Source organism: Acipenser ruthenus, unplaced genomic scaffold (assembly GCF_902713425.1).
Source record: "Acipenser ruthenus unplaced genomic scaffold, fAciRut3.2 maternal haplotype, whole genome shotgun sequence".
NCBI lineage: Eukaryota > Metazoa > Chordata > Actinopteri > Acipenseriformes > Acipenseridae > Acipenser > Acipenser ruthenus.
The window spans coordinates 11,339-28,282 of record NW_026708148.1 but is presented as its reverse complement, the minus strand read 5'-3'; the positions used below and the strand labels follow the sequence as shown (position 1 = coordinate 28,282).

At 47.8% G+C, this 16,944-nt stretch overlaps 1 protein-coding gene across 4 annotated transcripts; it reads right to left on the bottom strand.

The window, feature by feature from the left end:
• On the bottom strand, nucleotides 1-14,006 carry LOC117397680 (tissue-type plasminogen activator). 4 transcript variants are annotated; one of them, XM_033996456.3, is made up of 15 exons: nucleotides 10,504-10,746; nucleotides 7,807-7,920; nucleotides 6,987-7,029; nucleotides 6,735-6,866; nucleotides 6,140-6,250; nucleotides 5,032-5,206; nucleotides 4,269-4,360; nucleotides 3,855-4,029; nucleotides 3,465-3,550; nucleotides 3,280-3,348; nucleotides 2,981-3,176; nucleotides 2,732-2,868; nucleotides 2,053-2,193; nucleotides 1,405-1,553; nucleotides 1-1,070 (listed from the first exon to the last, which is right to left on the bottom strand). In XM_033996456.3, exons 2-15 carry the CDS (start codon nucleotides 7,864-7,866, stop codon nucleotides 903-905), a joined length of 1,734 nt encoding a protein of 577 aa, XP_033852347.3. In that variant the 5' UTR covers nucleotides 7,867-7,920; nucleotides 10,504-10,746; the 3' UTR covers nucleotides 1-902. The 4 variants fall into 4 exon arrangements, with proteins under 4 accessions (XP_033852347.3, XP_058876012.1, XP_033852344.3 ...); XM_033996453.3 differs by lacking the exon at nucleotides 10,504-10,746 and adding an exon at nucleotides 13,803-14,005 and having other exon boundaries at nucleotides 3-1,070; XM_059020029.1 differs by lacking the exons at nucleotides 7,807-7,920; nucleotides 10,504-10,746 and adding an exon at nucleotides 13,803-14,005 and having other exon boundaries at nucleotides 2-1,070.
• Nucleotides 14,007-16,944: the final 2,938 nt, after the last annotated feature.

Genomic DNA, 16,944 nt, shown 5'->3' with positions numbered 1-16,944 from the left:
GCTTATTATATCAAAGTGGAATATATATATTTTTAAAAACAAATCATATACAAAAAAATTAAATCATGACATAATAAATACAGATTAACCAATAAAATTATTATATGCATAGAAATACACACAATACAAATAAATAATAATAACAATAATAATAATAATAAAGATTTTTAAAAAGTCTCTTGGTGTGTCGAGTCTCGCTGGGCTGTGCAACAGCCTTCAGGACTCTCTGTACTGAAACACAATGAAGGAGTTTAAAAACAGTGCTGTTGGGTTGGGTTCGGTTGGGTTGGGTTGGGTTGTGGGGTGGGGTGGGGTCTCTTCTGCAGCATGCAGGAGAGTCTCGTCTGTGTTGAAATGCAGCCTCTCTGGGGGGCGGGAGTGGTTTAGACCTGCTTTAAAACCTTGTGCATGGAAACACACACACACACACACACACACACACACACACACACCATGCACGATTGGGTCACTGTGCAAACTGTCAGGGCCCTGGGCTCGGGTCTCAATCATTAACATGTTAAAACTGTTACACAAAGAATAGAAAAGTTTAACAATTTTTAAAAAGTAACACCGATGCACACGCTAGTTTATATATACAGTCCGAGATTCATTTATAGAACAAAAGTGCTGGCCGTAGTTTTGCTGTGAATGGCTCTGTCCCTTTAGTTTGATCTGCTTCCTCTCTGCGGCGGTCCTGGTAACAGTGATCCACACGGCGCAGAACTGCGTCCTTCTTACAGATCCCACAGGGGGGGCTAGCGGGTCCAGTCCAGGTGTGTGCCATTGTGATGTTAAAGGGGAAGTGGTTTTAGCCAGACGGTCCAGACTCTGTGTGTGTGTGTGTGTGTGTGTGTGCTGCGGGTTTGCTGGTTGGCTGCTCCCCTCTCTCGGTCTCGCTGGCTCTACCGTGTCTCCTGGCTGATCTTTCTTTGGATCCAGCCCAGGTATTTGCTCACTCTGGTGTAAACCCCTGGGGTGTCCTTCTTCCCGCAGCCGTCGCCCCAACTGATGATGCCGATGAGGTTCATCCGCCCCCCGCTGGAGCAGACCAGGGGACCCCCAGAATCCCCCTGCGAGAAACGAAAAAAAACATTTTACAGCTCCGGCCAAAAGTTTTGCATCACCTACAATTTAGATCTCTTACTTAATCAAAAGAAACTACAAAATGATATCTAAAAAAAAAAAAGAGTCTACCATAATAGCAGCACAGTACTATTTTCATGTTAGATTTGGAAACATTTTTAAAGTATATGGAAAACTATACAGAGCGGCGGAGTGCAATTCAATCTGTGAACATGTAACATTATTCAGCAGGTTTCACTGGACTTGGTGAAGCACAAGGAGTTCATGCTGCAGGGTGATGCGATATTTCTGGCTGTAGCTGCACACGGACTCGGGTCTCACCTTGCAGGCGTCGTCCAGCCCACGCGTGTCTCCGGCACAGAGCATGTTCTCCGTGACGAGCCGGTCGGAGAGACGCTCCGGGGTGCAGAGTCGGGACGGCCAGAGCCGGACGTGACCCTCCTTCAGCCGCTCAGAGTAGAAGGCAGAGACTGAGAGGAGAGACAGGGGTTCAACAAGACGTCAGTCACGATCACAGAGTCACACACACACAGGGGCGAGAGGTAGAGTGAGCAACTGAACATTTCAAAATCTCCGTTTTAGTTTTGCTGGCGACCCTACGACTGGGTGTTTTAACGTTGGCTGAACTTTCTTATTGCTCACACACACCCAACGTGTTAACTTAGAAATCAGAGTGTTTTGTAGAAATGCCATCTTGTTTAGGTTTCTGGCTTCTCAAACTGCGCAAAAAGTTCTCTGTTGAATTAGACAACCCGACATGACTCATTAAACTTACTGTAAATCAGAACTAAAACAAGGTTGTAATGATGGGCTACGTTTCAAAAGCGTTGACATATATTTTCTTAAACTTTAGAACTATGACATCGCTGTGCACAGGATGCCAAGATGTTCTGGAATGCTCAGAACTCCTGAGCGGTGATTGGCTGCTGGTAGCAGAACACATGCAGATGGAATGAGGTCAGCGCTTACACTCCTCCTCTTTGCCGTAGCCGGAGATCTCGCACTCAGACCAGTCTGGGAGGGAGAGGCCGGGGTCGGGGAGGCAAACCGGCCGGACGAAGGAGGTCTCCAGAGCACACGCCCCCGTGTCACTCGTCAGCTTCAACAGCACTGCAGGGGAGAGACAGGGGGTTAGAGAGGAGAGGAGAGAGAGAGCGCGAGACAGAGCACACGCCCCCGTGTCACTCGTCAGCTTCAACAACACTGCAGGGGAGAGACAGGGGGTTAGAGAGGAGAGGAGAGAGAGAGCGCGAGACAGAGCACACGCCCCCGTGTCACTCGTCAGCTTCAACAACACTGCAGGGGAGAGACGGGGTTAGAGAGGAGAGGAGAGGAGAGCGAGCGCGAGACAGAGCACACGCCCCCGTGTCACTCGTCAGCTTCAACAACACTGCAGGGGAGAGACAGGGGGTTAGAGAGGAGAGGAGAGAGAGACGGGGTTAGAGAGGAGAGAGAGAGAGAGGAGAGAGAGACAGAGACAGAGATACACACACAGCCAGAGAGAGAGAGAGAGAGAGAGAGACAGAAACACACACAGCCAGAGAGAGAGAGAGAGAGAGAGAGAGAGAGAGAGAGAGAGAGACAGAAACACACACAGCCAGAGAGACAGAAACACACACAGCCAGAGAGACACACACAGCCGGCTCACCTATATCATTGTCGAAGGTCTCTTCGTCGTACTGCTCGTGGACGAAGTATTTCTCCACTCTGAAGATCTGCTCGTTGGTGGAGTTCTGAAGCCGGTAGGTGCGTCCCATCACTACCTTGAGCAGATTAGGACGGAACCTGCAGCAGGAAGAGAGAGAAGGGAACAGACATTCATCAACAACTGCTGCTGCTGCTGCAGAGTCACTTCCAATAGGTTTTGGGGTTCGGGGCGCTCAGCTCGGACACGTACCGTTCCTGGAAGCAGTGGGCGGCAGACAGCAGCCAGCAGGAGCCAATCAGGACGCCCCCGCAGAAGTAGGAGTCGGCATGCGCGTGGCGGTTATACACGAAGAGAGCGGCCTGCCAGGGGTGAGCAGCGATGCTGGAGACCTGACCCCCCTTAATCCGATACTGAGAGACCGGGGGCAGCCGCTTCCCACAGCTCTCTGAGGAAGAGGAGGAGCCTCATCAGCATCATTATTATTATTACAATTAGCATCATCATTAGTATTATTAGAGCCATCATTAGCCTGAGAGTTTGTGACTCACCGACTGCATTGTCGTGTCCACTCAGGAATCCTGAGGACCCCACAGTGGAGCTGCTGACCGGGCGATCCACTGGGGAAACAAACAATTCGACAATTCAACTGACTGAGCCACAGTGTGTACGGAATCCCCCATCCCGCAACTCCCAATCCCCAGTTGAGTGCAGCCCAGCCAGGCTGTGTTCTTACCACACTTGGGCAGGTCGCAGTGCTCCCAGGTGAGGGCTCTGCCTCTGTACACGTGGCACCAGGGCTTGGAGTCGTTGTCTGGGTTCCTGTGGAGAGATGAGAGAGATGAGAGAGAGAGAGAGAGAGAGAGAGAGAGAGAGAGAGAGAGAGAGAGAGAGTTTGTGAGTCATTCTAACATGGCTTTGCTCCGAGTTTATTCAGACACACCTGAGCTTGTTACCTATACAGAGTCTCTAAATCAAGCTTTTAGTAAAACCTGGAATGGGTGACACCGCTCTGCAACAGGAGTCTCATTTCCATCCCTGCTGGCTAAACGGGATGTGTTGCAGTGCAGTAGTATCTATCTGGTGCTAGGCTGGCCGTGGCTGCGTGGCTGCGTGGTCTCCTCACCTGCAGTGGTTGTGGCTGCCCAGCCCGAGCTGCCTGGCGTCGACTCTCCAGGCGTTGTAGGCTTTCTTGGCGAGGGCGGGCGAGTCCCAGCTCAGGCAGCGGGCGCCCGTGCGAGTGCTGCTCCGCGAGCCGCGGTACGACGAGCCGGTGCCAGCGTAGCACTCCGCAGAGCCAACTGCGGGACAAACAGGGCATCAGAACACAGCCTGCCTGGCACTGCCCAGGGAGGAGCTGCCCACAGCACAGGGCAGGCAGGGATAAGCATTGTAAAGCACAGAGAGGTGTGGTAAAGCATAGGGAAGCATTGTAAAGCACAGAGAGGTGTGGTAAAGGTTATTAAAAAAACACAGGGTAAACTAGCCGTTCTAAAAGTTTCCCCATAGTAAAAGCACAGTGAAGTGTGATAAAGCTTACCCTGGGGACAGCTGGGCACACTGCAGTACTCCCACACCAGCTGCTTGTTTTTGTACACATGGCACCAGGGCTGGGTGTCGTTGTCCGGATTCCTGGAAGCAGGAGGAGAGCGAGACGTCAGCGCACACTCAGGGTTACTGAAGCACTCCCTCGAGACACTATCCGGGGCGAGGGGGGGCGGAATGGTTCAAGACCACACTGGGAGTCATGGCTACTGACTGGGCAGTGCAGGGGAGGGGGAGAGGGAGCGGGCGCTGGGTTAGTGCGTGTGTGTGTGAGTGTGTGTGTGTGTGTGTGTGTGGTTGGGAGCAGTGATTGTAACTGCATTACAGCGAGTGACTGCAGAGTTCAGTAAACAACTCAAATTCGTCCGACAGCAAAGGCTAGTCCACTAGAATGAACCCTGAAAGTTAAGCTGAGGATCCGTGCATGTTGTTTGTGTTTATTACAAATCCGTTCTGCTCCTTCGCTGGATCGAACTTTAACCCTAACTTAACTATTTCAGTTAAAGAAGCACTTCAGTTTAAAAATAAACGTATAAGAAAACATAAAAAAATGCATCATTCACTTCAAACAATACAAATATAAAACCTCTATCCCCCCTCTAGTGGCAGGATGACCACATTGCACCTGTTAAACTCTACCTCCTCTAGTGGCAGTCTAGCCACATTGCATCTCTTATAAAGCTCTCTATCCCCCTCTAGTGGCAGTCTCACCACATTGCACCTATGATAAAGCTCTCTGGTGCCCCCTGCTGTCTGACCTGCAGTAGTTGTGGTTCCCCAGGCCCAGCTGCAGGGAGTCGTCTCTCCTCGCGTTGTACTTTTTGTCGATGAGGACACTGGAGTTCCAGTTCAGGCAGTCGATGGAGGAGCGGCTCTGCCCCCAGGTCCCGCGGTACCCGCCCCCGCGCCCGCTGACGCACTTCTCCGTCGTGTCTGAGAAACGAGATCGCAAACACATACACGGGTCAACCAGAAGCTCCGATCAGCATTGCTGTCCTGCACAGCTCCTTTCAAAAATACACTTTCTACACCTTGCTGCTCCAGCAGTTAAAGAAAGAGGTTCGATACCAGAAGGTTCAAATCCCAGCCACTGACTCCCTGTGTGTGTGTGTGACCCTGAGCAAGCCACTGAACCTCCTTGTGCTCTGTCCTTCGGATGAGACGGAAAACAAACAAGCTCCTATTGGAAGTGACTCTGCAGCAGCAGCAGTTGTTGATGATGCAGAGTTCACCCCCCTGGTCTCTGTAAGTCGCTTTGGATAAAAGTGTCTGCTAAATGACTGATTAATTAAAAGTGCCTTTGGTAAGTATCAGACTGTACTATCAGTTTCGGATGGCAGACTCTTCTAAAAAGTTCACCATGGAGAATTAACGTACTGTTTAAAATGTCCATCCCAGTGCTTTAACTGCGCTGTTATTTAAAACTAGATTTTCCTTCAACATGCTTGTTTGCTGGCTTTTCCAAGACACCCCCCCGTTCTTTACTGCACATGGTTGTGCCTTCAACCTGTCACCCGCCCCCCCTCGTCATCATTGCAAAGGGACCTGTGTTCTTTACTGCACATGGCTGTGCCTTCAACCTGTCACCCCCCCCTCGTCATCATTGCAAAGGGACCTGTGTTCTTTACTGCACATGGCTGTGCCTTCAACCTGTCACCCCCCCCCCCCCCTCGTCATCACTGCAAAGGGACCTGTGTTCTTTACTGCACATGGCTGTGCCTTCAACCTGTCACCCCCCCCCCCCCCTCGTCATCACTGCAAAGGGACCTGTGTTCTTTACTGCACATGGCTGTGCCTTCAGCCTGGCACGCCCCAATGAGTTGAAGCATGCAGAAGTGCGAGTGCAGAGAGTTTGGGGGCACGCACCGATCTCACACTGGGGTCCCACGAAGCCGCTGGGGCAGCTGCAGATGAATTCGGGGGAGTGGAGAGCCTGCTTGCAGGAGCCCCCGTTGTAGCATCGACTCCTGCTGCATTCTGAAGTAGGGAAAAAAAAAACACTTTAAAATCACGTCTGCATATTCCGTCTGAATCCCGTCTGAATCCCGCAGGAATAACACGGGGATATCTTCTGCGCTTCCTCAGAGTTCTGAAGTCATTCATTGTGAATTCAGCCCCCCCTGTTAATTCATGTGGGTTTAATCACCCGGATTCATTCCATGATCCTCTGTAATGAATGCTGCTAATCGCGTGTATAAGACATTGAGAGCCTCTTACTCCCCCACCAGGTCACTGTGAGAAGTGTTCATTCATGCCTGCATCATTTGGCACAATCCACATGAATTAACAGGCTGAATTCAAAATGAATTACTTCTGATCTCACTCCTCCAGGAGAGATGACTGTTCATCCGGCCAGATGTTGTTTTGTAAGTGACTTGCACAGAGGATCGTGGCACTGCCAGATTAATAAAGGAAACGCAAGCAGCTGTAAGCAGCGTCCCGCTGTTTGAGACTCACTCACCCTCAACGGGCACCGCGTGGCACCTGCTTTTTCTGTTGGCACAGCGACAGTATTCCACGCTCTGGCCATGCCAGCGCAGCCACGTCTCCCCGTGCTGGTGAACCTCCGCGGACAGCCCGTCCTTACAGTACTCTGCAGGGGACAGAAGGGAGGGGAGGAGGTCAGTGAAGGGACAGGGGAGAGAGACAGAGAGAGAGAGACAGACAGAGAGTGCTCTGCAGGGTCCCGGCCCCAGTGATGTCACTCGCTTACCTCTGTACATGCGTGTTCCTCTCCGTGTTCTCACGAGGGATTCCTGAAACGACAAGCAGGAGGCGTGTCAACGGGGCGGGGAGCTCCAACAAGCACTGCGGTCATTACTGCTCAATACAGACCGGCCATTACTGCTCAATACAGACCAGCCATTACTGCTCAATACAGACCTGCCATTACTGCTCAATACAGACCTGCCATTACTGCTCAATACAGACCTGCCATTACTGCTCAATACAGACCTGCCATTACTGCTCAATACAGACCTGGTGTAGCTACAGCGACACTAAACAGAATGCAAGGTTGCATACATAGCCAAGTGTGGGTTTTATAATGCTTTAGTTCACTTAGAATACTGTGTAAAGTAACCTATTGGTAGGAGGCTGTGTGGTCCAGTGGTTAAAGAAATGGGCTTGTAACCAGGAGGTCCCCGGTTCAAATCCCACCTCAGCCAGTGACTCATTGTGTGACCCTGAGCAAGTCACTTCACCTCCTTGTGCTTCGTCTTTCGGGTGAGACGTTGTTGTAAGTGACTCTGCAGCTGATGCATAGTTCACACACCCTAGTCTCTGTAAGTCGCCTTGGATAAAGCAGACGTCTACTAAATAAACACATAACTAAAACCTAAGAATGCATCAATCACAGTTTTTTAAGAAGCCGCTGTAAGGATAGCGGACCCACAATTCAAAGTGGATTTCAGCGTGAGCAAGCAGAAGGCGGGGGTTTGTATCCGGGCAGCGTGAGGCCAGCCTCCCCTCTGGAGACGCTCTGCGAGGGGGCAGCCAGCTCCTCGTTCAGGCAAGGAAGGGTTATTCTGTACCTCGTCTCCCAGTGAAGAGGAGAGCGCCCCGAGAGCAATCAGGAGCCACAGCAACGCCATCTTTGATTCCACAAGACTCTCACGGCCTGTCAGTCTGTCTGAGACGGTTAGTACCTGGAAAGGAAAGATATCACCTGTCAGAATGCGACTTGCTGCCTCCTTATTGCAGCACTGTAAAGAAAGGGCATTTGGTTTGTGGCAGAGGAAGGAACGAGTCGCCAGCACACCTCACTGAACCGTTAAGCCAAATACAACGCTTCATGAGCAAAGGCGTATACGTCACAGTTCTTTCTATAAAAGCACATTTAACAGAACAGCAGCCGGAGCCGCAGATACAGAACAGGGCTGTGAAACAGTGAGGAGCAGCATCTGTATTAATATAACCTCTGTGAGCGTCCTCTTTCACTCAAAAACAGGAAGGGGAAAAAAAGGAATTATAAACATTATAAACAAAACAGAAACACAGTGGCTCTCATTTCCGGACTGAAAGAGAAGCGCCTTCAGTATCAGAGATTTCTGCGCATGTCTCTCCCTTCCCTGGGCAGAGCTCCAGTCCGCTAATCAGAGGAAGGCAGACTGAAAGCCGCAATGTCTGTGCTTTGAGCAGGGAGCTGCACGCATTTTGATACAGTAAAGCATAGGGAAGCATTGTAAAGCACAGAGAGGTCTGGTAAAGCATAGGGAAGCATTGTAAAGCACAGAGAGGTCTGGTAAAGCATAGGGAAGCATTGTAAAGCACAGGGAGGTCTGGTAAAGCATAGGGAAGCATTGTAAAGCACAGAGAGGTCTGGTAAAGCATAGGGAAGCATTGTAAAGCACAGAGAGGTCTGGTAAAGCATAGGGAAGCATTGTAAAGCACAGAGAGGTCTGGTAAAGCATAGGGAAGCATTGTAAAGCACAGAGAGGTCTGGTAAAGCATAGGGAAGCACTGTAAAGCACAGAGGTCTGGTAAAGCATATTAAAAAACAAACTGTGGTAAACTAACCCTTCTAAAAGTGTCCTACAGTAAAAGCCCAGCTCTGAGCTGCAGAGTATTGATCTCCAGTCCTGTTTATACGAGCTTGCACACACACTCAATGAGCCGCCTGCCCCCTCCCCCCTCGAGAGTGGCTCTCTGGATCCTGTTTATTATCACAGGGGCCCCCGCCTCTCCCCTCGGGAGTGTCATGTGATCAAGCTCGCTGATTTGTGGTCGATGAGATCAGAGCGCAGATTAAAAGAGAAACCTCTCTGACTCACTTCCCTCTGGGTCCTTCTCTCACTCTCTCTCCTGCAGACAGAGAACAGACTCCATTCTTCCAAACAATAAGCAGCCCTCCCCCCCCTCTCTCTCTCTCTCTCTCTCTCGATACAATAGAGCCATTTACAAGCAACCCAGACCACAGTCTGCGGGATCTCCAATCGTTTCTAATGCAGATTGAGCTCAGAGTGAGGGGTCTGCTCAGAGTGAATTCATGCAGATTGAGCTCAGAGTGAGGAGTCTGCTCAGAGTGAATTCATGCAGATTGAGCTCAGAGTGAGGAGTCTGCTCAGAGTGAATTCATGCAGATTGAGCTCAGAGTGAGGAGTCTGCTCAGAGTGAATTCATGCAGATTGAGCTCAGAGTGAGGAGTCTGCTCAGAGTGAATTCATGCAGATTGAGCTCAGAGTGAGGAGTCTGCCCATGCATTTTTTAAAATAGCTGAAAAAGTATTTTTTGAAATAATAATAAATACATTTTCCAGCTTTCTGTAGGGAACATGGAACAAGGCTATCATGCACTGGCTTGCTAGTCTTCCATATATTATTATTATTATTATTTGTTTATTTAGCAGACGCCTTTATCCAAGGTGACTTACAGAGACTCGGGTGTATCTGGATGGAATGTTAGAGGAATGCGAGTCTAGCAGAAATGATTGGATTTCCTCGTACTCTTTATTAAGCAAAAGCGTGGTCAAGCTTAAAACACTGCGGCAAAGCCTCCACACTTAATTAAATGAGTCTTGGTGGTGTTGGTCCTATCAGCTACATTTCTATCTTGCTTCTTGCAAACTCTGCAATGCTGATCTGAAGCCAGGCAGAGTGTTTGTTAATCCTGCAGTTATGCTGCACAGCTGTTGGTCTGTATTAATCTGGTCTGAATGGGAACTTGTAATGAGATTCACACCCCACGCTCCCATTTTCAAAGTTGCTGATTTGAGTCCTTTTGTTTCCTCAGGATTATAAAATCTTTGCTTCACGCTGGCGCCTCCACAGCGCAGCACAAAAGCACAGGAGCAAACTGGTGACAGACAGCAGCTCCGTGCTGTAAAAACAGCCGTGCCCATTCCTTCACTTCGATTAACTGATCAGCTTGTGAAAAACAAGCTACCGAGGTCTGGAGATCACGTGAAGGGGGTTCTATCAACCCCCAGGGTAACAAACGCTCCCAAATAAACTGTCTTTAAAATAACAAGCAGGGACAGAAGGCAGGTCCTTTAAAAAGAGAATCTCCAATGAGCCATTTCCTCATTTAAATGCACTAGCAATCCTCCTCACATTCCGCACGGACTGACTCCTATCAAACTGTAACTCGCTATGAGCACAAGGGCATCAGCGTTACCAAGGTTACCCGATTCTTATTCTCTCTACACAAACTGAATTAAATTCCCTTCCCAGCAGCGCATGCACGAATCAGGCAATAGAGCCCATTCCACGCCCCGAGACCCCGTACGGTACCTCTCCTCTCTCCTCTCTCTTCTCTTTCTCTGCCGCTCCCCTGCTGCAGCGAAGCCCCTGCTGGATCGGTACCAGCCGGTCGCAGGCTGGGAGAGAGACGGAGGAGATCTCTATAAGCAAGCAGCCTGACTGCGGAGGGAGCGGTGGGGGGGGGGGGGAGATGAGTGAACCGTGAGTCAGCAGCAGGAATGCAAGTCTGCAAACCGCAGAGCCACAGATACAACAGGAGAGCAGCACTGCCTGCAGCTACAGAGGGCTGGTTGTATAGAGGACTTACACTGGAAATATGCACAGTCATTTGGCAGTCCATCCATCCAGCTTTACCCATGAGTATACTGTACATTTACCATGGTTTACAATGCTTCCCTATGCTTTACCAGACCTCTCTGTGCTTTACAATGCTTCCCCATGCTTTACCAGACCTCTCTGTGCTTTACAATGCTTCCCCATGCTTTACCAGACCTCTCTGTGCTTTACAATGCTTCCCCATGCTTTACCAGACCTCTCTGTGCTTTACAATGCTTCCCTATGCTTTACCAGACCTCTCTGTGCTTTACAATGCTTCCCTATGCTTTACCATACCTCTCTGTGCTTTACAATGCTTCCCTATGCTTTACCAGACCTCTCTGTGTTTACAATGCTTCCCTATGCTTTACCATACCTCTCTGTGCTTTACAATGCTTCCCTATGCTTTAACCGGACCTCTCTGTGCTTTACAATGCTTCCCTATGCTTTACCATCCCTCTCTGTGCTTTACAATGCTTCCCTATGCTTTACCATCCCTCTCTGTGCTTTACAATGCTTCCCTATGCTTTACCATACCTCTCTGTGCTTTACAATGCTTCCCTATGCTTTACCAGACCTCTCTGTGTTTACAATGCTTCCCTATGCTTTACCATACCTCTCTGTGCTTTACAATGCTTCCCTATGCTTTACCAGACCTCTCTGTGTTTACAATGCTTCCCTATGCTTTACCATACCTCTCTGTGCTTTACAATGCTTCCCTATGCTTTACCAGACCTCTCTGTGCTTTACAATGCTTCCCTATGCTTTACCAGACCTCTCTGTGCTTTACAATGCTTCCCTATGCTTCACCAGACCTCTCTGTGCTTTACAATGCTTCCCTATGCTTTACCAGACCTCTCTGTGCTTTACAATGCTTCCCTATGCTTCACCAGACCTCTCTGTGTTTACAATGCTTCCCTATGCTTTACCATACCTCTCTGTGCTTTACAATGCTTCCCTATGCTTTACCAGACCTCTCTGTGCTTTACAATGCTTCCCTATGCTTTACCAGACCTCTCTGTGCTTTACAATGCTTCCCTATGCTTTACCAGCCCTCTCTGTGCTTTACAATGCCTTCACTGTGCTGTGCTATACTGCGCTGTGCTATACTGTGCTTCCCTATGCTTTACCAGACCTCTCTGTGCTTTACAATGCTTCCCTATGCTTTACCAGACCTCTCTGTGCTTTACAATGCTTCCCTATGCTTCACCAGACCTCTCTGTGCTTTACAATGCTTCCCTATGCTTTACCAGACCTCTCTGTGCTTTACAATGCTTCCCTATGCTTTACCATCCCTCTCTGTGCTTTACAATGCTTCCCTATGCTTTACCATACCTCTCTGTGCTTTACAATGCTTCCCTATGCTTTACCAGACCTCTCTGTGTTTACAATGCTTCCCTATGCTTTACCATACCTCTCTGTGCTTTACAATGCTTCCCTATGCTTTACCAGACCTCTCTGTGCTTTACAATGCTTCCCTATGCTTTACCAGACCTCTCTGTGCTTTACAATGCTTCCCTATGCTTTACCAGCCCTCTCTGTGCTTTACAATGCCTTCACTGTGCTGTGCTATACTGCGCTGTGCTATACTGTGCTGTGCTATACTGTGCTGTGCTATACTGTGTGACGCTTGTATAAGGGTGCCCCAGGGGAAAGAATCGGAAACTGCAAATGTGATCCTGTTGGTGGACGGACTGATCAAATCCACTGCTCTGTGCTTTACTCACAATGCATTCACTCCAGTGCTACGTTTACACCAGGTTTTTATTCCACAGCCTCACATGAATAACTCTGGTTATCCATTCGGAGCTCCCACAAGCCCCTTCGCTATGTGTCGCTAGTTCTGAATCCTTTGCAGTTTGCGTTTCCTTTTCCGAGCAAGCAGTGGAAACGCAGCACTGTGGTAAACGAACACACTCCAGTGCAAACCTGGAGCTAACATCATTTCAAATGCAGTCACAGCGCTGGCAAGCGAGCCTGCAGCTCTAGTGCAGTTCAAACTTGCAATGCCGGAGTCAATACTGTATCAAACTGCGTGCAGCTCCCTGCTCAAAGCACAGACATTGCAGCTTTCAGTCTGCCTCCCTCGGATTAGCGGACTGGAGCTCGGAAGAGTTTTTCTAGCGTGACTGTTCGGATCGGACCAAAACACAACCGACTCCAGGAACCGAGAAAGTCGATTGTATAAATATCTGAAATCTAGACCAGATATCAAAACAAATATGAGCCCTTCATTCCACACTATCAGGATTTAAAAACCCGGAAAAATTCTGTATAAGAAAAAACTATAATAATCATAATAATAATAATAATAATAATAATAATAATAATAATAATATTATTATTATTAATTGGTCTATAGTGTAGAATTTATTTTAAACTACTAACCATTATCTTGTTCAATCGACTTTAGAAGTTATAGTAAGCTTATTTATATATATATATATATATATATATATATATATATATATATATATATATATATATATATATATATATAATTAATGTACGAATTATTTTCCTAAAGCATCATGCATGTAAGCATGAGTGTTAGTGAGATATGCAGATCACGTTTCTCTTAGTCAAGAGCATGTTGCAAATCTGCCAGATCTAGTTACAATGAGAACGACTTTAAAACGCGCTCCGTTACAAGAGCCAACTTCATAAACTCACTCGACCCAAAACCAGGCAGACAACAGCCTACATGTAATGGAAGAAAAGCACAACGTATTCTGTATACCTCCTCCGGTCACTGTGTGTACAATTGTACCATTAAGTCCCCTATCTGTGTATCTATTTTATAATGCATAGATTTTTTTTTTTCAAAGTTTTTGGCAGGGCGACTTCTCGAAGTCCACAGAGTTCACACAAACTATTTTACAATTGCTGAAAATATAAATGAAAAATTCGTGAACAAAGTACACACACACACACACACACACACAAAATTATCATACTGTTTACCAAAAATAAAACCCTGTTTTTAAAAACGTGTCTTGCATGAACAAACTCACCCTTTAGTTTCACAGGGAGAGTCGCTCTCTTGTAGATTTCCTTCACAGTGTTCTCGCACCAGCGCTTCTCTCTCGTCTCTGCTGTTTACAGCTCTTCTGATTCCTCCGGTCCAGAGCCGATATTTAAACCTCTTCAGAGGAACCCATCCTTCAAACTGGGATTGGTGCGGGAGGCAGTCCCGGGGAGGGGAGGGGAGGAGAGGGGAGGAGAGATGCCGAGAAGCATAGGCTATCCGTGCCGATTTTAAGGTCCTGACGTCATCAGTTAACCCGGTAATTTATTTTATTGCACGTCATGATGTAAGCTGAGATCACTGACATATTTTACTCGAAGTCAATGTAATAACACTGATATATTTTATTCCTTCTACAGCGGGGCTGTAGAAGGAATTGCTTTGCTCCTCCCCCCCCCCACTTTAAGGTGTTCTTAATTACCTTCGTGTCAGGTGCAGTTCTGCATGAATAGGTATTGCGCAAGAGGCCTCCACTTCACGATGCAACGACTCGCTGCTCTTCCGGATTACTCGGATGGGACATTGAGAAATTAACGAGTTTGTTTGCTCAAGATATAAGCAATGAACCGGATTTTTATACGAGCTGTTTCAGAATTGACTTTTTTATCAGCTGCCTTTGTGACGTTTGCTTATTGAAACTGTTCCCGGTCCTTTCATTACAGAACCTCAATGAAAGTGAATGACAGAGAGACGCCACTTGCCTGTCTTGGTGCGCTCCTTGAAAAGGATCACAGAACGCATGCCACATGGTGGCCACGTGTGGTATTGCATGTCTTCCTTGATTTCCCAGCACCTTCCCGACGCACATGTGAAGTGACAGGAAATCCTATAGTTGCTTTCCATGTGACCTGTTCTCTACCCTATCTAGGGTATTCAATATTATTATTATTACTGTTATTATTGTTATTATTTAGTCATTTAGCAGGCGCTTTTATCCAAAGCGAGGGGGTGCACGGTGCATCACAACTGCTGCTGCAGAGTCACTTCCAATAGGACCTCGTTTGTTTGACGTCTCATCCAAAGGATGGAGCACAAGGAGGTTCAGTGGCTTGCTCAGGGTCACACACAGTGAGTCAGTGCCTGGGTCTGAACTGGGACCCTCCTGGTATCAAACCCCTTTCTTTAACCACTGGACCCCCAAGGCACCATGCCTTCCCTGGACACTAATGCTAGCACCATAAATTGAGCACGAGTTTGATAAATCCGGTTACTTCCTAACCCAACAGCTCTCACTGGTGTGCTTTTTATTCATCTACCCTTTCATCTGTGTCCTGGAGCTCTGTGAAAGGGGTCTTGATACCAGGAGGTTCAAATCCCAGCTCAGCCACTGACTCCCTGTGTGTGTGTGACCCTGAGCAAGCCACTGAACCTCCTTGTGCTCCGTCCTTCGGATGAGACGTCAAACAAACGAGCTCCTATTGGAAGTGACTCTGCAACAGCAGCAGCAGCAGTTGTTGATGAAGCAGAGTTCACCCCCCTAGTCTCTGCAAGTCACTTTGGAGAAAAGCATCTGCTAAATGACTAATTAATAATAATAATAATAATAATAATAATAATAATAATAATAATAATAATAATATTAACCCTGGCTGACTGACCAAGCAGAGTCAGGTCTGGCCAGTCAGGGCTGGTCCTCTAGAGGCTTGAGTCATTCCCATTGACCAGTAAGCAGGCCAGGGTTCTTTCCAGTAAGGAGTGAAATGTGGAGGTTCTGCTCCTGATGAGAAGCGCTCTGTGTTTGTATCAGGACCAGCGAGTGAGCCAGCCTATTTGTGTTGGCTGATTCGTGGAAGGAGAGAAGAAGGGGGGTGGGAATTGCGTTTCCGTGAAGTGAAAGAGGCATCTGTGCCCTGAAACATCACTGGGGGCTGACCCTGCTCCTGTCTTGAAAAGTTCACTAGAAAATACTCCCCAGTCTCATAGAGCTGGCTGAGAGTTATTGCAAAGGCAGGCAGGAAGGGTTGACTGGGAGTGAGGGCGGTGACGCTGTGCTGTCAATGAGACCCACTGTGACGTTTGCGCATCTAATCTCTAGATCTTGTTAATCACGCGTTAATCACAATGGAGGTGTAGGGCAGAGAGACATGACTGTGCTGTACAGTGACTGCTCCATTGCGTAGCAGTTTGACACTCTTGGGATCTTCAATGGAAGCTGTATTGTGTAGACCAGCCCCTCTCTCTCTCTCCACTGAACGATGTGGGATATGGAGGGAAGCAGAGTCATCTATGTCATTGCCAGCAATTCAGACAAATAAGTTTGCACATCAGGCACATCCTAGTCCCTTCCTTTTGGCCACATTTTAACAGCTATGTCACCTTCCGTAGTTCACATGAATACCAGTGTGTTTCAGTGGCTTTTTCTACGTCCTGCAGCTCTGAGGGCACAGCACTGCAGCTGTGGTCAAAGGTTTTGCATCCCCCTATAGAATGAACTAGTTTTGCTTCATAAAGTCGAATGCAACCTGCTGAATAATGTTATGTTAACATATTGAATTGCACACCGCTTTGTAGTTTTCCCATATATACTTAATGAAAAAACTGGCAAAAATTTGAAAATGTGATTCGAAATCTAACACAAAATACTACTGTACTACTATTATGGCTTCCTTCCGGTAGACTTTTTTTGTGATATCATTTTGTAGTTTCTTTGATTACATGATGGTAAATTATTATTATTTATTATTTGTACATATGTTTACACAGGCTAGAGTCACTGTATTGTGTATCCAGGTTCACACAGGCTAGAGTCAACAGCGCTTCACTGCAGCATCTGTCTCTGAGTCTCTATACAGAGCTTCATGGCAGTGTCTGTCTCTGAGTCTCTATACAGAGCTTCACTGCAGTGTCTGTCTCTGAGTCTCTATACAGAGCTTCATGGCAGTGTCTGTCTCTGAGTCTCTATACAGAGCTTCACTGCAGCGTCTGTCTCTGAGTCTCTATACAGCGCTTCACTGCAGTGTCTGTCTCTGAGTCTCTATACAGAGCTTCACTGCAGCGTCTGTCTCTGAGTCTCTATACAGTGCTTCACTGCAGTGTCTGTCTCTGAGTCTCTATACAACGCTTCACTGCAGTGTCTGTCTCTGAGTCTCTATACAGAGCTTCACTGCAGTGTCTGTCTCTGAGTCTCT